Source organism: Hemiscyllium ocellatum, chromosome 16 (genome assembly GCF_020745735.1).
Source record: "Hemiscyllium ocellatum isolate sHemOce1 chromosome 16, sHemOce1.pat.X.cur, whole genome shotgun sequence".
Classification (NCBI taxonomy): Eukaryota; Metazoa; Chordata; class Chondrichthyes; order Orectolobiformes; family Hemiscylliidae; genus Hemiscyllium; species Hemiscyllium ocellatum.
Genome location: NC_083416.1, coordinates 5,949,386 through 5,973,520, shown reverse-complemented (window position 1 = coordinate 5,973,520; position 24,135 = coordinate 5,949,386). Strand labels below are relative to the sequence as shown.

The 24,135-nt window shown below is 44.4% G+C and overlaps 1 protein-coding gene across 2 annotated transcripts in view; it reads right to left on the bottom strand.

Moving 5' to 3' along the window:
• LOC132823328 (slit homolog 3 protein-like) overlaps positions 1-24,135 on the bottom strand; it is a 699,246-nt gene that overhangs the window by 248,747 nt on the left and 426,364 nt on the right. For both annotated transcript variants that reach the window (XM_060837019.1, XM_060837020.1), the window contains exon 7: positions 8,261-8,332. In XM_060837019.1, the coding sequence (XP_060693002.1) occupies positions 8,261-8,332 (72 nt within the window). The remainder of the gene's footprint in view (positions 1-8,260; positions 8,333-24,135) is intronic.

The following is a 24,135-nucleotide window of genomic DNA, read 5'->3' as shown; positions in this document are numbered from 1 at the left end:
CGAGTTGGACCGAAGAGTCTGTTTTCTTGCTGTATATCTCTATGACTTTAAAGAAGTTGTACAGGATGTTAGTGAGACCTCTTCTGAAAGACTGCATGCAGTTCTGGTCTTCCTGTGATAGAAAGGATTCTATTAAGTTGGAGAGATCCAGCAGAGATTTACCAGGATGTTGCCGGATATGGAGAGTTTGAGTTATAGGGAGAGGCTGAGTAGACTGGGACTTTTTTCACTGGAGCTTAGGACGTTGAGAGGTAATCTTCTGGAAATTTATAAAATATCGAGGCCTAATGATAAAGTGAATGGCAGGTGTCTTTTCCCTAGGATTTCAAGACTAGGGGACACGTTTTAAGGTGAGAGGAGAGATTTAAAAAAGACGTGAGGGACAACTTATTAATGCAGAGAGTGGTTCACATGTGGAATGAACTTCCTGAGGAAGTGGTGGGTGTGGATACAGTTGCAACATTTAAAATAAATTCAGATAAGTACATGAATAGGAAAGGTTTGGAGGGATATGGGCCAGGAGCAGGCAGATGGGACTAGTTTAGTTTGGGATTATGGTCAGCATGGACGAGTTGGACCGAAGGGTTTGTTTCCGTGCTGCATGACTCTGAAAGACATGTGGGCCAATGCAATGAATTTGAACACAAGAGAGTTCAGATACGTGAGAATGGATGAGGCATCAGAAAAAGTGCTAGTGTGAGAATACACTGGTGATACACAAGCATGTACCCGAATACATGAGTCTGTGATAGTAAAGGTTAGAGAGGGAAAGCCTGTATCAGATGAAACATCACTGTGCATGGGGAATGCCAGTGTTGGCACTATGTATACAGAATTAGTCTCTGACAGGGTAAACCCTGAGCATGTCAGCATCAGAAGTTAACAAAGTAAACAGGATGCTTCAAAATTAAACAGAGACATTATTTCAATTTTTTTTAAAATTCAAAAGAATTTCAGTTTGAACTGATAAAGGAACCGATACTGGACCACACCGGGGAATCTTTCCATTCCCAGTGACCATCCCTTTTCACATCAGAAGTCAATATTCACACTCACTGGAAAAGAAGAATTTGTCAATATTTTGGAATATCAAAATCAAACCAAAATGACTTATTCTTTTCGTTATAGAATCACATAGAGTCATACAGACCCTTTGGTCCATGCTGACCAGATATCCGAAATTAATCGTGTCCCATTTGCCAGCACTTGGCCCATATCCCTCTAAATCCTTCCTATCCATACACCCATATAGACACCCCTTAAATCTTGTAACTGTCCCACCCTCCACCACTTCCTCTGGCAGCTCATTCCATACACACATCACCCTCTGCATAAAAAAGTTGCCCCCTTACGTTCCTTTTAAATCTTTTCCCTCTCACTCTAAACTCATGCCCTCTTGTTGTGGTCTCCGCTACCTGGGGAAAAGACTGTGGCTCTTCACCTTATTCTGTGCCCCTCATGATTTTATAAACTTCTACATGGTACCTTTCAACTTGATTACAAATTTCTAAATATGTTCCAACTACCCTTAACCTTTCTGGCAATTAGCTTGCCCAGTTAGGATTGGTAATGCTGATTATAAATTTACATTGTCTGCTGTAAATTTCTGCTCTCATTTTGACTTGCTGTTAAATTTTGATGGCCGTTGGTTGGAAGAGGAAGAATAGACAAATGGATCCACAGTGGCATCATTCGAGACTGGAATATGTGACTGACTAAACACCAGCATACGGGCACCAGACAGAAGATGCAAAGTACAATTTATCCACTTTGCTCAGTCACTCTGCCGTGACACACCTACTGCACCGCTCACTCAGATTTCCAGTCCGGTTACATTCACCAGAGGACGTCAACAGAGAAAACATAAATGGTTCCTTAAAAGAGGAGAGGAGGTCCCAAACATTCATGGAGATTGACCATACCCTCAGCTTTGAAGCTTCTCAGTTAGCTACAGAGTTGAAGCACATTTTGGAAAAGGGAGCTTAAAATGTAGTAGATTTGCATCCAATCACCATCGTTTCTATACGAGAAGATGTTCAAACAGACCTTCTGTCCAAAGGTGAATTCTACTTATTGAAGATTTAAAAGGGACCTAAGAGGCAACTTTTTCACGCAGAGTGGTGGTGCGTGTACAGAATTAGCTGCCAGAGGACGTGGTGGAGTCTGGTACAATTACAGCATTTAAAAGGCATCTGGATGGGAATATGAATATGAAGAGTTAAGATTAGATTACTTACAGTGTGGGAACAAGCCCTTCGGCTCAACAAGTCCACACCGACCCTCCGAAGAACCACCCACCCAGACCCATTTCCCTATATTTACCCCTTCACCTAACACTATGGGCAATCTAGCATGGCCAATTCACCTAATCTGCACATCTTTGGACTGTGGGAGGAAACTGGAGCACCCAAAGGAAACTCACGCAGACACAGGGAGAATGTGCAAACTCCACACAGACAGTCACCCAAGGTTGGAATCAAACCCGGGACCCTGGTGCTGTGAGGCAACAGAGCTAACCACTGAGCCACAGTGCTGCCCATTTAGAGGAATATGGGCCAAATGCTGGCAAATGGAAATTGCTTAATTTAGGATATCTGGTCGGCAAGGATGAGTTGGACCGAAGGGTCTATTTCCATGCTTTTTGGTTCGATGACTCTATGACTCTCTAACCGTTGATCGGTCCGTGGTAAATCAACGTATTACAGTGATCTGGCTGGAAGAGTATGATTACTGGACCGCAATACACTTTGGCTTGTGTTGGAATAAAGTCAACAGCACCAGATGCTGGCTGAGGAGAGTTGCTGTGTGCCAGAGAGATGCATTAACATCAGTGCAGAGATACCTGTCAATTTAGGGCAGTGGCACTGGGGACTATATTAGTGCCTATGCAATAACGGCTCAAACATTACTCCCAGTTATTTCCACCAACTACATCATGAGTAATCATTGTTTAATATGAAATTACATCACCGGCGGTGTGCTCCAAAACAGTAACAATGCTGTTGGTAGAGGTGAATGATAAACTCTGGACGCATTTAATTACTGTGACCTCAGCGCAGACTGGTTCGGAAATGTGAAAAGATCTACAAGTCGGGGGGCAATGACAGTATTTTGTTGAAGGGGTTCCACAGGTAGGGAACAGGTGCTTGCAGGCAAATGTAGCGATTTGCAAAACACCCATTTCAGAAAATTCTTCCCATTTTTCTCCCCTCCCACTCTGCCTGTACTCGCACTGGACTACAGTAAGAACACTGGCACCCCAACACATTGCCGTTTCTCACAATTAAGCTTAGACCATGAGCTTGACCATTCTGTCTGACTGTGGAAAGTCAGCAATGATTCGCTTCACAGCTGATATTTCCACCCAGGCATTTCGAGTGGCCATCAATGGATGGCACACAGTGGCGTGAAACAATGTCCTTACCCTTGGTCACACTGAAACTGATGACAGCACCCACTCCCTTGATCCCACTGCCACCGCCTCCCTTGGCATGGGGTGAGGTTTCAAGGGATGTCAAAATCCATAGAAATCTCACCGCATTCAATACAGACAAGCGGAAAAGTCATTTCAAATTAAACAAGTCTTGTTCATCCCAATTTAAAAAATGCTATCACAATATTGGAAGAATTGCAGGATTGTTGAGGTACCAGGTAGTGCAAAAATTGCTCTTGCCTCCCAAAAAAAACATAAAACATGAGGTATCTCCTCCATACCATAGTCAAAAACCATTGATCAAAATGTTCTCAGTACAAATGAAATACACAGGAGTGATTGTTCCTTTTAACCATGGCATTATGTAATCCATATGATTAATATCAACATATTAATGTCGCACATTAGTGTATGCCGAGTTTAGCTACAAGTTCAAACACCTAAGCTGACTATCAATTTGAAACACATGACGCAAAGGAACAAGGTTTAAAGCAAGAATGGTATATAACCAAAGTGGATAGAATAAAATAATGTGGAGACCACAGTCAGCAAAGTACATCTCTTGCCCAATGATCTCTAATTTTACAAAGATGATAGAATATACAAATAATCTCTCAGTTAATTCCTCGCTTTACTTCAAGTAAAAAGCGGAATACATGAAACGTCCACCTGCAAAATAAGAACCGGCCTAAATTTCATGGAGAAACGTACCTCTCCTGGTCAAATGTCCTTGATTGAAGCGCATCGGCACGATGTGAACAAATAAAGATGATGCGGTAGACTTAAACATCACGGTTCTTTTCTCTGGTTGCATCAGCGCACTGCACCCTGCGTCGCCGCTCTCCCTTTGGTCAGCTCGCGCTTTCCCCTCCCATCTCCTGATTGCGGACTGTGGAGATTTATGCTCATCCAAGCGTGCTGACATCAGGGGGACTGCTAGTGATTGATCACTGCGGCCAAAAAATTAAACCATGCCTCCTTTTTTTTTTCAGAAAAATACTGCAGCAATTCTTTGGGTGGGGAGGTAGAGCTTAGCAGTTGCGCAGAGCTCACCTGGATAGTGATGGTACCAGCAATTGATGGACTCAACAGAACATGGACAAGAGGAGGAAGCGATGGTGCAGCTATGCAGATAATTTAATGTCTGGGACCAATTCCAAAGCTTCAGCCTCACACCATTCCCAGAGAGCCAACAGCACTGGGACACAGCATTGACTCACACCAACAGTAGGACAGTGAGATCATGGAGATCAGTGTTGAGTTATGCAGTACATTGCAGGTTGGGATACGGGGTGGGGGGGAACCTGTGTTGCGTCTGTGTGGGACTAACATGCTCAGAAACAGCTAGCATCGCCGCATTGGATGTAAGGATCACCACATTTTGAAGGTTGCTTCTGTAGTTTTTCACGTTGCCAAGGAAACATCTTACCATTTTTATTTCCGTCAGACCATACAAGGGGCTAGCAGTAAAACTTCATAAAACCATTAGGAAGAATGATAAAGGCGTTTATTGATCCATTGCAAGGAAAGATAAAACCAAGAATGACAATTTCTGCTGCCTACTCTGGCAGAGAGACAGGCGAGCTAAAAGAGAGCACTTTGCAACATCAAAATTTGGTCAGTCTCTTCCAGTAATAAATCAGGATCCAAAAGCATTGCACAGAGTTAATGGGATTACTGTTACTTAGCTGACTCACTGAGACAAACAGTGTGGGGTTTAAGGAGTGCTCATTGATGGATCTGGAGCTGAATCATTTAAGTGAGCATTTGTCTCCACTGAAGCCACAGCAGGCTTGGATCAGCAATTATTGCCAAACGGACTCTGAGTGTCCATTTTGCGTTCTTGGCACATGCTCCTGAAATCCATTGTGACACTCTTCCTTCCTTTGCTAACTCGGCGAAGGTGGACAGGAAGGCGAACATTTTGGAACTTGTCGTATATGCTATGCTGCCCACCCTCCACCATCACTCCTGCAGGGACCGACAGGTGAGGTGATTTGAGACTTCCTATAGAATCATAGACATAGAATCATGTACAACACAGAAACAGGCCCTTCGGTCCAACTTGTCCATGCCGACCAGATATCCGAAACTAATCTATTTATCCCTCTAAAGCCATCCTATTCATGTCCCCATCCTCTCATGTACAAATAAAATGGTCATCATCTTGAGGAAACTTCCAAAAGCTGCAGAAAATGCCAGGCACGTTTCTTTTAAAAATGTGCCAGGATTTCATTCGAAACGACCAAGGGAAGCTTATGCAGCAATAACTAAGCACACAACAGTCCCTGCATGAGCTACAGTTCCAAAAGAGGTCCTTTTCAAATGGGATCAATTAGCTGTCTTTAGGGGATGCACACAGACCCTGGAGTGTTTTGATATATCTACAAAAAAACCCCCACCATCCAGCCAAAATGAAGCAGATCCTTCGTTACAATCCCAAAATGAGATGGGTCTAATCCACAATAAAATGTATCAGTGTTGCATCTGTGGAGAATCAAGGCAGTCGAGATTGAAGTGCTTTTTGCATTTATGTCTTTACCTAGCACCCCCTCGCAAAAGCCAGTTCCATATCCATTCATTCCTTAAGTAAAGGCCTTTCGACTGAATTCCTCTCAAAGTCTAATGTCCTCAAACTAATAAAGCACCTTCCCTTCATCTATCTAATCAAACTCCTTCATCATTTCAAAGGCTATGAAGTGACCTGGTGGCCCTCACTTTTCCCTAGAAATTATCCCCGACGTGTTCACTCTTTCCCGTAAGCTGTAACCTTTCAAATCAAGGGTCTGAAAGGCACCTATCAAGTGCTGCCCATTGAGGACAGTACCCACTTCTGAGACTCAAAGCCTTGAGTGGATGGTTTTGGACGAATTTGAGGGAAAAGACGTTCACCAGGGTCATTAAAGGAAAACCATCATCGTGTCAGAAAAGTTATCATTGCACAGGAGAGTGCACAGCCATCAGAAATTCTGGACTAAGCCCCATTAACAAAGTGCGGAGGGATGATGTGATCCATAGCTCACAGACTGATCATTCCTGATAATGAAACGGGATGCCTTCACTGCTGGCTTTTTCAGCTGCCTTTGCTAAGCAGGAGTAAAGACATAGTCCTGAATGACTGCTTCAGCCAGAGAGGGGTTGAAGGGGATTAAGGAATTGGCATGAAGACCAGAGGAAACTTTGGTTGTTGAAATGCAGTTGGAACGCTGGAAGTCATCATTTACAAGCCCTTTGCTTGGCTCATCCAACATTTTCAAATTGTTTTGCTCTATAATATTGAAGGCTAAGTGTCTTAGTAGCTAATAGGTGATAAACACTAATCGAATCTCTGCAGAGTGGAAGTAGACCATTCAGCCCATCGAATCCATACCGAGCCCCCTGAAGAGCATCCCACTCAAACCCACCCCATCCCTCTAACCCCAGCATTTCTCATGGCTAATTCACCCAACCTACACATCCCTGGATACTATGGGGCACTTTCCCAATCTACCTAACCTGCACATTTTTGGACTGTGGGAGGAAACCAGAACACCCAAAGGAAACACACACTGTGCAAACCCCACACAGACAGTCACCCAAGGCTGGAATCGAACCTGGGTCCCTGGTACTGTGAGGCAGCAGTGCTAACCACTGAGCCCCCGTCATGAAATCCAGAAATAACTTGCCACCTGAGTAAGAAAATACTCACTGCTCATTACATCATTGTACTTCCTCTTGAGTAATTACAGAGGATGAAAAAACAGCGCAAATTTGTAATTTCTTCAAATGTACCAATTCCATTCGCGATATAATTGTCCCAACCTCTGATACATATGTTCATATGGAGTCATACAGCACGGAAACCAACCCTTGAGTCAATGTTGAACATAATCCCAAACTAACCTAGTCCCACCTGCCTGCTCCTGGTCCATATCTCTCCAAACCTTTCTTATTCCTGTACTTACCAAATGTCTTTTAAACATTGTAATTGTACCCACATCCACCACTTCCTCAGGAAGTTTGTTCCACACAGAAACCACCCTCTGTGTAAACAGCAAAATTGCCCCACAAGCCTTTTCTAAATCTCTCTCCTCTCACCTTAAATATGTGCCCCCTAGTCGTGAAATCCCCCATCCCAGGGGAAATAAATAACTGCAAAATAATTCCACAGAGCTCCCAGAGTTCGTAACAAATCCTGCTGTAAGTGAGATGAGAGAGGGATGTCTCTTTGAACTGAGCACTGACACACGATGCAAAACAAATCGCTCAACCATACCTCACTGTAAAGTGATAATAATTTTGAGTACACAGTTTGTTTCAGTCCCATGTCCCCAAAGGTCAAAAGGCAACACCATGCCCAGTTGAAGAAAAGCACTTATTCACGTAACGGATATACCATTCCAGGTATGACTTGCGTTCTGGTCAGAATAGGAGAGTTGTTGAACAGCGAGTACATAATTACAGATAAAATGACATTGGGAGGCAATCTCTAACCTCTCCCTCGCTGCATTCCTACCTTTTCATTTTGGGGATGATATCTGACCTTGCTTCATTCTTTTGTCTCTGCTTGCTTACAACTTTAGTTCCTGTGAGTTCACGAATTCAAGACACATTGTTTGATTTTTTTTCTCTCCTCTCTTTATCAATTTACAGCACGTGCCTCTCTGCCACATAAAGGTGGAGGTGAGAAGCAGTCTCAATGAGGCGCCCTTGTCTTGGTTAGGCTGCGTTCGGCTCTCAGTACATGTGATACAGCTTTCCCCAAGTAGGAATGGGTTAAAGCTTACAAAAGACAGGAACACGGAACGGAGGAGGAGAGAGAAAGACAGAGAGCAGACCCATACTTACAGAATCTCCAGGTCACGCAGAGCTCTGAACGTTCCATCCTCTATACAACTTATGTGGTTATTGTCCAGCTGCCTGTTAGACACATAAGATAAAAAAAAACACAAAGACATCAGAAGGGGGCAGCGAGGAAAATAAAAGACCCCCCCTCTCTTTCTCTCATTCTCAGCAGGCAAGGGGGGTGCCCCGAAAAGCCTGGCCACGGTGATTATCCGCCTCACTTGTAAAAGTCAGGCTTGGCACCGTGTAATACCGGGTTCCCTCTTGTCTTGCTGAGCCACACAGCTTTGTTTTACCCTTCACCGAATGAGAAACGTCGCACTGAGCACAGAAGCCTATCAGCTCTCTGTAAATATTAATTGCGCAGTTTTTTAAAGGCAGAGTGAGTAATTTCATTACATTAGGTGGCCTAATCCATTACAGGCTTTTACTGTCCTGTCATTGAAACCATTTCATTAAAAGTAGAGGCTTCTAAATCATTTGAAGTCGTCTAGCTCCCCTCGATGACCTATCAGCATTTTTTTCTATATATGTACATGTTTCAATTCCCTTCTTCCCCCCCCCCCCCCCCCCAATCCTGGTCATTCAAAGTCTGGCTGCATGTCCCTGACACAACGCTACCAGGGTGCACACTGCAATCCCCAAAATTAAACGCAGCAAAATCCCATTTGATGTTCACTCATTGCAGTGTGTGTTCCCTAAAAGATGAACTATGCTGCCCTGACAATGAACTATCACCTCCACCCCTCCCCCTGCAGTGAGTTGGGGTTCGACTAAAAGAAACAGAGAAACCAAAACACAAAAGCGTGCAATTTTAGGGGCAAGTTTTAAAGGCGTGTCATTGACATGAAATAAAAAGATCCTCGTGAATGAATAACAGGAGAAAGACTTGCAGTCACACCACATAATGATGTTCCAAAATGCACTTGTACAGGGGCAGTGCGAGTGTGTGTTCGTGTGAGTGTGAGAGTAAACAATTCACATTTCTATTCACAAACGGAGAAAAAAAACCCAGAAATTTCTGGAAAAGCTCAGCAGGTCAGACAACATCTGTGCAGAGAAATCACAGTTAACGTTTCGGGTCAAGTGACCCTTCCTCAGAAATCACTGGATCCCGAAATGTTACCTCTTATTTCTCTCCTCAGATGCTACCAGGCAGGGTTGGAGGGCTTGAGCTATAGGGAAAGGCTGACTAGGCTGGGGCTGTTTTCCCTGGAGTGTCGGAGGCTGAGGGGGGAACCTAATAGACGTTTATAAAATTATGAAGGGCCTAGATAGGATAAATAGACAAAGTCTTTTCCCTGGGGTCGGGGTGTCCAGAACTAGAGGGCATAGGTTTAGGGTGAGAGGGGAAAGATATAAAAGAGACCTAAGGGACAACCTTTTCACGCAGAGGGTGGTATGTGTATGGAATGAGCTGCCAGAGGAAGTGGTGAAGGCTGGTACAATGACAACATTTAAACAGCATCTGGATGGGGACATGAATAGGAAGGGTTTGGAGGGATATGGGCCAAATGTTGGAAAATGGGACTAGACTAATTTAGGATATCTGGTTGGCATGGAAGAGTTGGAGGGAAGGGTCTGTCCAACTCTATGATTCTATGACCGGCTGAGCTTTTCAAGCAGTTTCTGTTTTTGTTTCTGATTTGCAGCATCTGCAGTTCTTTCAGTTTTCATTTAGCATTTTTGTCAAAGATGGGTTTGCAATTCTGCACGATACAGAGCGCTTCAGTTTTTCTCAAAAGGGTGACTCCTTCGTTTATGCAGAAGAAGACCTCCTGGCAACAGTAGTTGCAATCTTAACAAAGGCACCACCAGTAAGTACACCGTCCGATTTGAAGCTTGTGGCTGGGTCACTGTGCACTGCCAGATGTCAGCAGCTCCAGCTACATGCACTTACTGATGAAATATTGACCCCCCTCATGTCCTATCTCCCATTTTCACACTGGATGTGGAAGCTCAATATCCCAGAAGAGGAAATATCCCACAACAATTAGTGAGAAGCATTGCTGGAATCACTAGAGAGTGTTGAGGGTTTATTCGTTTTAACAGCAGGAGAAACAGGGAGTACAAACTCTCTCTTAAAGCTTTAGAATCTGTCCTTCTAAAGTGTTTTCCAGCTGTAGAACAAAGAACAATACGCAAAGGAACAGACCCTTCAGCCCTCCAAGCCTGTGCCAACCCATTTTGCTCTTCCACACTAAAACTGTCTTCACTCACAGGATCCATACTCCTCTATTCCCTTCCTATTCATGTATGTTCAGAAATTATTAAATAACTTATGCTCTTTTCAACTAACAGTTCAGGCTTTCAAAGACAGGCTGAAATAGAATCGCAATTAAGCTATTTACAGATACAAAATAGAATTTTACATGCAGATCTAGACATGTGACCAAACAATGTGCACCTTGTTCTCATTTCATTTTATTGATGTCCTTATCATGGATAACAGAGATGTCAAGTACTAAGAAAAAATGTTGCCAAAGCTTTCTTTCTCTCCAAAAGACTTATAGAACATAGAATAGTACAGCACAGGGACAGGCCCTTCGGCCCGCAATGCTGTGCTTGAACATGACACCAAATTTAACTAATCCCTTCTGCCTACCCTTGGCCCATATCCCCCCCATTCCTTGCATTTTAATGTGTTTATCTAAAAGCCACTTAAACAACTCCACCACCTTGACCCTGGCAGCGCGTTACCGACTCCTACCACTACTTTTTGTCAGAATTTGTACGATTTACCAATATACCAGAAGATGATTGTGAGCAGAAATTGTGCAACAAAGATCACTCCTGTATGGGGATGTAGGGGGTGGGGACAGTGATGCAGAACACTGGAAAAAAATACAGTAGACAAGTATTGTATTTTCATGGTTATTAGTCTAGGGATTCTCCTCCACACAGATAGGGAGGTGCTGTATCTCTGAACACATCCAAGTGCACAAGCCATAGTGGAATTCATAGTCCCACATCACAAAAGTCCAAAAGAACTTGTAGCTTTCAATCAAATGGTGAATTAGATGGCACCCGCCTCTAAAACAAGCCCTGTGAAGTCGGTCATGCATCTCATCATCTTGTAATGGTAGCCTTCCTGAGGATACACACCGCTCATTCCTGGCCTTACCTCATTATGATCTTGTGCTATAAATTCTGTGTCTTATTATTGTGCCCCACAAGGTACTTGATAAAAGAGCAGCACTCTGAAAGCTAGTGCTTCCAAATAGACCTGTTGGACTATAACCTGGTGTTGCGTGATTTTTAACTTTGCTCACTAAGGAAGGTTAGGCCTATACCTACTGGAATTTAGAACAATGAAAGGTGACCTTATTGAAACAATCAGGTTCATGAGGGGACTGGGGAGATGGCTAGGAGAAGTTTTTTCTTGTTGGGGACGCTGAACATCGACGACAATGTTGATAAGTAAGAGGTCTCCCTTTTAGGGTAGGGATAAGGCATTGTTTTCTCTCTGTCTCAGAGGCTTGCTACTACGTGGAATGGAAGATGGTGTAGGTTGTGTGATCAAATTTACTCATGGCTCAATTAGATAGATTTTTGATAGACAAGGGAATTGAGGCATATGGGGAACAGATAGAAAATGGTCATGAGACCACAATCAAATTAACAATGATTTTATTGAATGGTGGAGCAGGTTTAATGGCCAAATGACTCCACTCCCAAGTTGTATGGCCATGTCAACAGACAGAGTAAAATAGAAGGCGATCCTTTTCCTTAAATGCTTTTATTTTCAAAAATTAAAAGCATTCGGGCTTTTACTGTTTTCACTGGTCACTTTGACAATCTTGGAGGTCTCCTGGAGAGCTTGACAGTGAGTTGTTATGGACCGTACCAAACCCCTTCACGGGGATAGCCTAGACCCTAACCTTTACCTTATTTATAGGCAGGTGTAAGGTGCTGTGTTGCAGATGTGATTCAATTTGACTTTACACCACAGTTAAAATACAAACAAAAAAAAATTTGGCATAACTTTAACTTGATCGAAATACTTGGTAAAATAATATATTACTACTACTCATCAACTGTCCCAGTATCAGGAGCATTCCATAAGCACACCTTTGGCAAAGGAAAATTCAGCAAAACAGGTTTCCCTCACTTGTGATCTTCGCCAGTCGTAGAGAAAGGAAAAAATGAAAGAATGAATTTAGCAGTAGAGACAGAACTCATTTTTTTTTCCAGTAGCAGAGAGGGAGCTGTATCCAGCAGCTTTAACTCCAACCACCCTAACTTCAAATCTAAAACTCCTGGGTCTGTGTGAACCTGATTCCACCCACTCATGCTTCTTTTGCCTACTTTTAAAAAAAGGCCAAAGTTATTTATTCTTCTTTCCATGGAGTAGACACCTCGGCATCAGATTTACAATACACCCCTTCAACAGAAACAAGGCAGACAAATTCATCTTCAAGGCACACATCGTCACAGAGTTCAAGCACGTTTTTGCACGGAAACACATCTACTTTTAATAATCCCACACACAGTCCCTGACCTCTCCTCAAGGGGTATCTCAAATCATTCCCAGAGACTGCTGAACCTTTCCCAAAGGACAGCTTACCTCTTCCACCAAATGTGCTCCATGACCAAATTCAAAGGAGTGCCACACTTCTTCATGATGGTACCTTAGCTTTCTGAGTGAGTCTGTAAAATTCAGAACTGCTCTAATCTGCACAGTGTGGGCTTATTTCACCCTAACATGCAAAGGTGGAAGTCACTGCTGCCATTAGTGACCCACTGTCTCTGAGAGCGATGTATACAAGAATCCCAATCCTACTCTCTGAAAATGGAAAGTGCTATGTTTGGGGCTGGGTATGATGATTTCTGGCCACTTTTCCCACTAACATCAGAGCTGAAAGGCTCTCCATTCCAAATTTCCTGAGGTGGAAAAATCACTATCTGAAAACTCTGGCCACAGATTCCTTCTCCCACGTGCTCTCCTCCTCCTCCTCCTCCCAGGAACTTCTCCCTGTCTGTTTTACCATTATGCTACAATTCAATGCAAAGTGGTCTGAGCAGAAACCTCCAAGGCTGAGCCTTCCCCATGGGTCACAGGAACTCACCAACTGTCCAAACCACCAAAGATTTCGACTGACTCCGCAAGTGTCAAGAGAAATCAATCAGCTGCTCAAACAGCAGTACTGGGAGTCAATTGGTCTCACTCATTTCTTGACATCATGAACACTATAAATACCGGAAGAAACATCAAAGCAGCGCTTCACAGGAGGCTCCAATAGCACTGATGATGTTCCCTAGCCAGGGAACGAAACGTTTGCAGCAAAAACTTCCAGCTCGGCGAACAGAACCACAACATCATGAACACTACCTACTCTGTGTAATTCTGACATACAAACCCTGAACACTTGTTACTTACGCACTCACTACCTTGGGATGAAGCTGTTCCTTTATCAAGGTTATGTTGTCCTTGTTTCTTTCGGCGAGGTCATAAATGATACAGACTCCAAAAAGTCTATGTTGAAGGGTTTTAGGCCAGTTTGATTATAGCCAGCAGATACTGCCCCAGGAAACAGGCTTTGAAGTTTAAAAAAAAACTTGTACAATGAAAGGGGAGTGGCCAGTTCTCCCAGCTCAGCCTGGCTTGGTTTGGTGTTCACACAGCAGAGTTAAAACCATCAGCTGGACTCACAGAAGGAGGTCCAGGCTGGTCCTCTCTCTGTGACTTCTCTCTTTTAAGAAGCAGTGTTTGATTTTACCTTTTGTGCTGAGGGATATTTATGGGGATTTTTGGAAGCATTGGAAAAGCATCATTAAGTCGGGATAATCTCTTGGATCTTCGAATAGGCTCAGTTATTCTGTATTCTGTTCTCTTTTGTTTGTGTTTCATTTGGTAATCTTGTAAATAAATTCTGTTTTGTTTAAAACTGAGTGGTTTGATCAGCTGCATCCCTCCTGGAATATCTGCGTTACACCCACTTAAAACAACTCGCAAATTTAGGGTCTGGGTTCCTTTCTTGAAATGTTTTGAGGGGGTCTGGCTTGGTCGATAGCAACCTGCAGCCTACACAGGATGGATCTAGCACTGCTGTACCAAACATGTGCATGCAGACTGCAGATGCTGTTTTGGAACCAAAAAAAAGCTTCTGTCAGTGCCAAACCAGAGATGCTAAGGAGCCCTGTTTTGTGGCTTTTATCTTGGCTGTAACTTTCCGCAGATGTGGTTAGCTATTTGTGACCGCAATCCTGGCTGACAGGTAAAAGCCTCAAGTTTGCATTCTGTCCCACAGTCACATACCAGCTGTACTGCAGAGATGAATGCTTTCTGATCGAATCACCAATTTTTACACTGGTCCTTCAGTATTTCCAAATTGTCCAGCAGCAAGCATTCCATGGGGGTGAGGATTTTCAGAGAGAGCTGTTGGAAGGTCATTTGTGTCTTTATTCTTAGAGTCATAGAGGTCTACAGCATGGAACAGGCCCTTCGGCCCAACTAACCCATGTCGCCTAGATTTTACAATTTAAACTAGCCCCTTTTGCCTGCATTTGGTCCATATCCCTCCATAGGAATCCCGACGATGTGTCTGTCTAAATGTTTCTTAAATGTCTAAATTGCACTCATTTCTCCCACCACCTCTGGCAGCTCATTCCAGACACTCACCACCCACTGCATGAAACAATTGCCCCTTTGGACCCTTTTGTATCTCTCCCCTCTCACCTTAAACTTATGTACTCTAGTTTTAGACACCCTTACCACCGGGAAAGGCTGCTGGCTATCGACCTTATCTCTGCCTCTCAAGGTTTTATGGCTCTCTCTGAGGTCACCCCTCAGTCTCCTACGCTCCAGGAGAAAATGTCCCAGCCTATCCAACCTCTCCTTACAACTCAAACCTTCCAGTGCAGGTAGCATCCTAGTAAATATTCTCTGCACTCTTTCTAGTTTAATAATATCCTTTCCTTTTGACGGGGCAGATGGAATGGAAGTATTAAAAAAAAATGATGGGGTCAAGATTAAACTCTGTTGTTGAGCCCAATGTTCACCTGTTATCTGTGGTATGAGATGCACATGGGACTAGGTGAGTGTGGCTGTTAAAAGTGCAATATTGGTTTGCAGTGTACAATTCTAGTTTTCAATAACAGGATGTACCTCCATGCTATATTAGGTACTTCAATCATATTTCTACAAACTGGTGCTGTTTGTAACCCTAAGTTGCTAGTCAGATTTGATATGCACATTGAGAGAAATTACCTGGTTATCACTGTTCTGTCTAGCTCAAAACTAAAAACAACCCAGAAATATCTGCACAGAGGCCAGTATCCCATCAACATGTCACCCTTTACTTGTGCACAATACACTGGCTGTGCCCAGCCAGATAGGAGTCTGTCCTTCAAACTGAGGAGATTCTACTCTCCTGGTCATCTGCTTTATTTTTGTTTCTCTTCCAAAATCATAATTCTTTTCACAAAATACAAGGAATTGTGACGTTATTGACAATTGCATCACGAGTTGGATGAAGCTTGCCTGCATTTCCTGCATTGGAACTTCAACCCGGGGCCCACACATGGGGCTGTCGGCCTACACATGGGGCTGTCGGCCTACACATGGGGCTGTTGGCCCACACATGGGGCTGTCGGCCTACACATAGGGCTGTCGGCCTACACACATGGGGCTGTCGGCCTACACATGGGGCTGTCGGCCTACACACGGGGCTGTCGGCCCACACATGGGGCTGTCGGCCTACACACGGGGCTGTTGGCCCACACATGGGGCTGTCGGCCTACACACGGGGCTGTTGGCCCACACACGGGGCTGTCGGCCTACACATGGGGCTGTTGGCCCACACATGGGGCTGTCGGCCTACACACGGGGCTACTGGCCCACACATGGGGCTGTCGGCCTACACACGGGGCTGGTGGCCCACACATGGGGCTGTCGGCCCACACACGGGGCTGTCGGCCTACACACGGGGCTGTCGGCCTACACACGGGGCTGTCGGCCCACACATGGGGCTGTCAGCCCACACACGGGGCTTTCAGCCTACACACGGGGCTGTCGGCCCACACACGGGGCTTTCGGCCTACACACGGGGCTGTCGGCCTACACATGGGGCTGTCGGCCTACACACGGGGCTTTCGGCCTACACACGGGGCTGTTGGCCCACACACGGGGCTTTCGGCCTACACACTGGGCTGTCGGCCCACACACGGGGCTGTCGGCCTACACAAGGGGCTGATGGCCTACACATGGGGCTATTGGCCTACACATCGGGCTGTCGGCCTACACATCGGGCTGTCGGCATACCCATGGGGCTTTCAGCCTACACACAGACTTTCAGTCCACACAAAGGGCTTTCACCTACACACGGAGCTGTCGGACTACACACAGGCTTTCAGCCCACACACAGGGTTTTCGCCTACACATGGGGCTGTTGGCGTACACATGGGCCTTTCTACCTACCTACAATATTTTCGGCCTACATATGGGGCTTTCAACCTAGACACTGCGCTGTTGGTGTACACATGAGGCTCTTGGCCTGTACACGTGGCTTCCAAACTACATACAGTGCTGTCGGTCTACACACGGGGCTTTCGGCCTACACATGGTATTGTCAGTCTACACACAGAGCTGTTGGCCTATGCATGAGACTTTCCACCTACACACAGAACTTATACACAAAGGTGCAGTCTGGGGCCTACACACTGAAGCACCATCACAGAGGTTGGGCCTTTACTCATGAGTACAGTGGCTGTGGTCAGCCAACTCGGAGTCAGTCCCCTGAACTGATGAGATACTAAATCTCCTTGTTACATTGGTCAGCCAGGGCTTTCCTGAATGGTCTGGGTTAACAACCCCAATCAAGGATCTGACGGTCAACAAGATCCAGCTGGTTCCAATCACGACAAAGCCTTAAGGAAGAATGGCAAGACTCCTCAGAATAGCACATTTCCCAGGGCCCTGCACACACGGCCTTGATATCAGCTGGTAAAATATCTGAATCAGCAGCGGTTTCCCCCAGTTTCAGGATAATGACAGTTGCTCACTGCCATACTGGTGGGCCAAGAGACACGCTGGCCAGTTCTATGCGTGTTCAACATATTTCTTGGGAGCTGAGCCTGTAGATTTGCCTGATACGGTAACGGCAAGATTCAAGACCACTTCCGCTCCACAGTCTTTCGTACACACACCATTGGCAGGCGGCCAAGAAGTGGAGTGTGGGAGGTGGGGACAATTTGGGTGGCAATGGCTTCAGCTGTGAAGTGCACGGCTCGACTTTGTAATGGAGACATCTCCAGACTTGCCCACTTGAGCAGGCGAGAGCTACACATGGCTAGTGCACACGGCCTCCACATCCCACAGGAATCAGTGACTCCAAGTGTGTGGGAGCCACAGTGGAGTTACCTGCTACCTCCCATCTGGAACTGTGCACTACAAGCCAACATTGCTCTTACCTTACACCTCACACTGCACATCAAGCAATCAGCAACCAATGTGGGATTTTCAGCAGAAATGATCTTCACCCTGAACACTGTAGGAGCGTGACAGACTTGTAGTTTGTTGCAAACAGGGAATACATTAAACTGCATTTACACGCCAGCATTTCAGCCACCTCTGGGAAACTTAAAAACAGCTCTGGTGTGTAGTGATGTGTTGAAAGAGACCAATGTTAATGAGGAAAGAAAACAAGGAAGATTGCAGAATTGATAGAATATTCTATTGTTAAATGCTTCAACATGGTCAATAATAACATGCTGATGTGCTCCTATTCTAGTGAAGTGGCACATTTGAGGTTTCCAATGACGTAGCTCTCCGCTGGCTCAGCCCCTTTAAAGATTGCAGGAATCTGAGAGTTAATCTTGTCACGCCTGTGATTCTTAATGGTGTCTTAGCCAAACCGTGTGTCTCCAGCTGCTGCCCATGATTGACAGGTTTCTCTCTGTGTGGTTTACCCATTCGCTGCCACCTTAGAGCTTGGGCTTAAACATAGCCCGTGACTCTGGCCGATGGAACATGCTAATGTTTCATTGCAATGATGGACGATGTTTCTTCACGGACTGCAGCAACTGGAGTTGCATTGTGTTTTACAACAAAAATCCTTCATCCAAAACCCCTGGCAAACCATGTCATTCAGACAGGCATCACCACATTATGTGCGGTGGAATTGTGATGAACGTATTCAGATTTGCTAAACATTTTCAGTTGGACCAAGCTGTCAAAATCGAGTTCGTGGGAATTATTCTGACTCTAAGTTTGTGCTGGATATGAATGCCCTTCGCTTATTATGTCCTACCGACTAAACAACAAAAAGGCAGTGTGATTGTGACAGTAAACAGATGTACAAATAATCATCTGTGAGTCCTTGGTATGACACAGTATCCATCCCTCCTCATTCTCCAGCACACCCTGAGTGAATGTTGAAGTGAGATGATGGCTGACTGCTTCAGCAAGTTCAAATAAAGTAGGACACGAAGACCAAATGAGTTTTGTCACCAGAAATGGCTGGCCAAATTGCCAGACCTTTATGACCATCGTTAGAGAGAGATGGAAAATGTTAATCGTGAATGGAGTTACAGAAAGGAACTAATATGAAATCAAACTTGAGAGTGATCCAACAGGGTAATCTGCAGAACGTATGCTGGAAATCTGAAATAAACACAGTGCATGCTGGAGAAGCTCAGCATTGGTGGAGAGGGAAACAGAGTTAACGTTTTGAGTCCAGTCTGAGTTTTTCCAGCATTCTAAGCCATAGACACAAAGGGTTATAGAGATATACAACACGGAAATAGACACTTTGGTCTGACTCATCTGTGTCGACCAGATATCCTAACCTAATCTAGTCTCATTTGCTAACATTTGACCCAAATTCCTATAAACCCTTCTTATTCATATACCGATCCAGATGCCTCTTAAATGTTGTAATTGTACCAGCCTCCTCTGGCAGCTCATTCCATACACACATCACCCTCCGCATGAAAAAGTTACCCCTTAGTTTTCTTTTAAATATTTCCTTTCTCACCTTAAACCTATGCCCTCTCGTTTTGGACTCCCCCATCCTGTGGAAAAGACCTTGTCTGTTTACCCTATCCATGCCCCTCATGATTTTATAAACTTATATAAGGTCGCCCCTCAGCTTCCAACGCTCCAGGGAAAATAGCCTCAGCCTATTCAGCTTCTCCGTTTGGCATGTGTTTGTTTACAATACAATGGAGTCCATTTGGATTTATGGTAGCTCCATTTAAGATTGTAAACTAGGCTCTTACCCAGTGCAATGTTCAGATTACACTCAATACAGGTCTTTTTTATCCAGTCTGGGTAACTGTAGAATATCTTGTTCGACCCTCAGAAGGTATCTTTAAAAGTTGATTAAATGATCATGTAGTGTTAGAGAATTGGAGACAGTAAAGATTGGAGATGCTGGAAGTCAGAGTCAATAGATGTTTGTGCTGGAAAAGCGCAGTAGGTCAGACATCATCCGAAGGGCAAGAAAGTCAATGTTTCAGGCCGAAACCCTTCATCAGGACTGGGGAGGGGTATTGGCCTGAAACATTAACCTTTCCTGCTCCTCGGATGCTGTCTGACCTGCTGTGCTTTTCCAGCACCACTCTTATCTAGCCCCTATATGTTAGAGAAGGTCAGCATTGACACAGGACAAAGAATCACACTGGATCCCTGGGTAGCTTTGCCCTTGAGGCAAAGGCAACTTGGCCAATTTGTATTTTATTTTCTAGCTTGTCAGAAAATACAAACTTCCCAGGTTTAGGAATGGTTGCTTTCAGTGTGGTCTGCAGGTATGAATGGGGGACGTTTTTAAATGCACAGCCTGCCGATTAATTGCTGCCACTGGTGTCTTCAGGAAGCAGTCAATGGCAGAAAAGAAAGCTCAGAGTTATAGCTCATGTCAGGTAACGGTAGCACTGGCCAGTCAACCTGGTGAGACCGATGCGTGGAGTGAGACACCTTTTTCTACAAGGAGTGTTCCTCCCCTCTCTCCTCCTACTCTTACAGTTTGAGTCATATAGCACAGAAGGCACACTTTGGCTTATTGAGTCTGCACTGACCTACCAAAACTCTTCCTACTTTCCAGAACTTGGCCCATAGCCTTGAATGTTATGACATTTTAAGTGCTCATCCATGTACTTTATAACGGCTGTGAGGTTTCCTGCTTCTACCACACTCCCAGGCAATGCATTCCAGACACTACTACCTTTCAGGTGAAAAACCTTTCCCTTAAATTCCCTCCAAACCTCCGGCCTTTCACCTTAAAATTATGCTCCCTCATGAGTGACCCTTCAACAAAGGGGAATAGTTTCTTTCTATCTCGCCCATCCATGCCCCACACAATCTTATACACCACATTCAGGTCCCCTCTCAATCTTCTCTGTTCCAAAGAAAACAACCTGAGCGTATCCAACCTCTCTTCATAGCTTAAAATTCTCCATTCTCCTCTCCACCCCCTTCAGTACAACCATATCCTTCCTAAAGTGTGGTGATCAGAACTGTACTCAGTACTCCAGCTGTGAAGTAACCTAATAACTTCCTTGTTCTTTTAATCTATGGCACAGCTGCTAAAAGCAAGTGGCCCATATTCCATCTCAACTCCCCTGTTCTACTGCCATCAGGGATCTGTGGACAAACACCTCAAGATCCCTCTGTTCCTCTGAGCTTCCTGGTGTTTTGCCATTCATTGAGTACTCCCTTGTCTCGTTAGCTCTTCCAAAGTGCATTTCCTCACACCTTTCAAGGTTAAATCTCATCTGCCACTGATCTAGCCATCTGATCAACCTGCCTCTATCTTCTTGGAACTTAAGATGTTTCTCCTCACTATGAACAATGCAGCTAATCTTTCTGTCGTTTGAAACAGACTTACCATCCCCACTCCCTTTGGCCAACACAGTCATCCATATTGTTTATGTATGCCATGAACAATAGACGACCCAGCATTGGTTGTACTGGCCTCTAATAATGCAAACAACCCTTCTAACATCACTCTCTGTCTCCTCACAATTTCGGATCCATCTCACCCTTTTGAAACCCCTTGCACATTTACCTTCTTTTTTCAAGTTGGTCAAATATAAGTTGAATGTCGAATGAGTAAGTGTGGTCTCACATTGTATTCAGTCTATTAGATAAACACCATCAGCAACACCCAATGCACAGCTACTAAACAGATCATCTGACTTGCCTTTGAATTCAAGAAGACTATTTGAACACAATGCCAAAGAATTAATTTTCTCCATTGATCTGACTGCATGCTAACTGATTTCCAGCCTGGTGTTTTGGTCATATTGTTTGACTTACATACTTTATGAACTCATTTATTTCCGAGCGGTTTCCATTGCTGTTCAGTCAAAGGTAGAGTTGATACAAGATTTGGGAAAAACTGCGATTCAATCCACATCTGCAAGATACCAGGCTGATGTGAGGGAAACAGCCTGTTGTATGCCTGATTCCCTAAGATCTACAACTTCAAAGGAAGCCAGCTACTCTCTTGTAAAAGTGCCAGTAAAGCATCCCCATTTCAGTCAACATGACAGCGTGTCAATGAGCTATTTCCTTGCTTCCTTCTGAACAAAGCTATGCTGGGAATTTGTTTAGCTCAGTTGGCTGGATGGTTGGTTTACAGAACAGTGTGATACTAATAGTGTGGGTTTAATTCCCATCACTGGTTTGAGTTTACCATGAAGGACTTTCTTTCTCAACCTCTTCCCTCGCCTGAGGTCTGGTGGCCCTCAGGATAAATCACCAGCAGTTGCTTCTCTCTCTAATGAGAGAGCAAGCCCTATGCTCTGGTAAAACTATGGTGACACACATGAACTGAATAGGTAAAAACAAGGACTGCAGATGCTGGAAACTAGAGTCTAGATTGGAGTGGTGCTGGAAAAGCACAGCAGGTCAGGCAGCATCTGTGGAGCAGGATGAACTGAGTGGAACAGACTGTTATGAAGAAGGATCACTCTGTTTTCTCTCCACAGATACGGCCAGACAACTTCTGTTCTTGTTTCTGATTTTCAGCATTCAGAGTACTTCAGCTTTTTTTTTAATGCATATTTTCACTTCCTTTATTTTTGGACCTTGAACTTAACAGGATACTGTTCTAAACCAAAGAGACTGTGCAAAGAGACAGCTTCACTTTTAAAAATCATTTGAGGGGACACATTGAGAGTTGAATAAAATGCCATTTTTTTTTGCTTGAATGGTGGGGGCAAAAGTAGATGCCACAAAGCTATTGGGCTCAGAAATGGACAACAACTGCTTAATGAGAACTTTCTGATTGGTTCCTGACCAGGTGACCAATGTTTGTGTGGAGGCTTGTGCAGACTTGGTCTGCAAACAGAACTATCAAAAATTCATGACCTTTCTTTTTATCCCATTGGGATGTACGACAAAATCTCAATAATAGCTGGTTGCCTTCCATACACGCCCATTGACAGTCAAAGGATGGATTCTCAAGCAGTGAATGAAAATGCGACACAAACAACATGGTGTCAACATCCAAGAACTAAATAGGAATTGAAAGGAAGGGGGAGAAATAGCAACTCATCACATCCCATGTTTTAGACTGGTGCTACTGAACTGTGTTTCCCCGATCGTTTTCACTCTTAATACCCATGTCTTGTCTATCTTCGTGCATCTGTTATCTGTAAAGAGGGGAATTTAAGAAGGATAGGATTTGAGTTGGACAGCTATATATTAGCAATTGACATTTTCTGATTCGCATTGGCCAGAGACCATTTCTTTCTAATCAACAATTTTATTCCACAGCTTTGGAGCAGGTGGATCTTGAATCCAGGCCTCTTAGCCCAAGGGCAGGCACACTATCACTGCAGCATGAGAGGACTCATGAAAGCTTTCATCGCTATCTCTACCATCTGCAGGATCACCTTGTTAATACAGAAATCTGGTGAGCTAATGGATTTGACTAAATTGTCTCACAGTTTTAGTCTGGCAGTAATGAGGTATGACTTGCATTTGGAGTTGGATAACTCAGCTGGTTTTATGATACAGAATGATATTAATAATGTGGGTTCAATTCCCACTCTGACCGAAGTTACCGCAGAGGTCCGGATTTTTCAACCTCACCTGCACCTCTTTGGATTGGGAGCGCCTGGGGGGAGAGGTCCCGCGCTGACACGGGAAGGGTACGTGGGTTCCACACAGACAGGCTGGAGTCGAATCCGGGTCCCCGGTGCTGTGAGGCAGCACTGTCCGTGCAGCACTGCTGGCCATTGAACCACTGTGAGCTGACTTGTCTCAAAGTCAACTGTCTCTGGAATCCAGTTCCAGCTGCAGAATCTCTGGTTGCAGATTGTCCTCAGCAGTTACCGCCATGTTCATCTTTCTTTCAAAGGATGAACGAGACCAGAATTCAAAATGCATTATTAATTGTGGACAAGCATGCTAAACTCGCTGTGGTTCCCAGCTGGTCAGGCAGCATCCATGGACAGGGGAGTGGGCTGGCGTTTCGAGTCTGGATGACTCTTCATTAATGTCATCCAAACTCGAAACGTTTGTTTGCTCTCTCTCTCCGTGGGTGCTACCTGATCCGCTGTGATCCCCAGCATTATCTGTTTTCAGTACAGATTCCAGCATTTATAATAATTTGCTCCTCCCTCTCTATGCTTCTCACGTTTTAATTCCATTTCTTTTCTGCTGACATTGGAGAAGAAACGAAATATCTAATCAGTGAGTCCACTTGATATCCTTCAGAAATAAAATGATATGGAGATGCCAGTGTTAGACTTGGTTATGCAATGTTAAAGATCACACAACACCAGGTTATAGTCCAACAGGTTTATCTGGAAGCACTAGCTTTCGGAGCACTGCTCCTTCATCAGATGGACAACCACCTGATAAGGGAGCAGTGCTCCCAGAGCTACTGCTTCCAAATAAACTTGTTGGACTCGACCTGGTGTTGTGT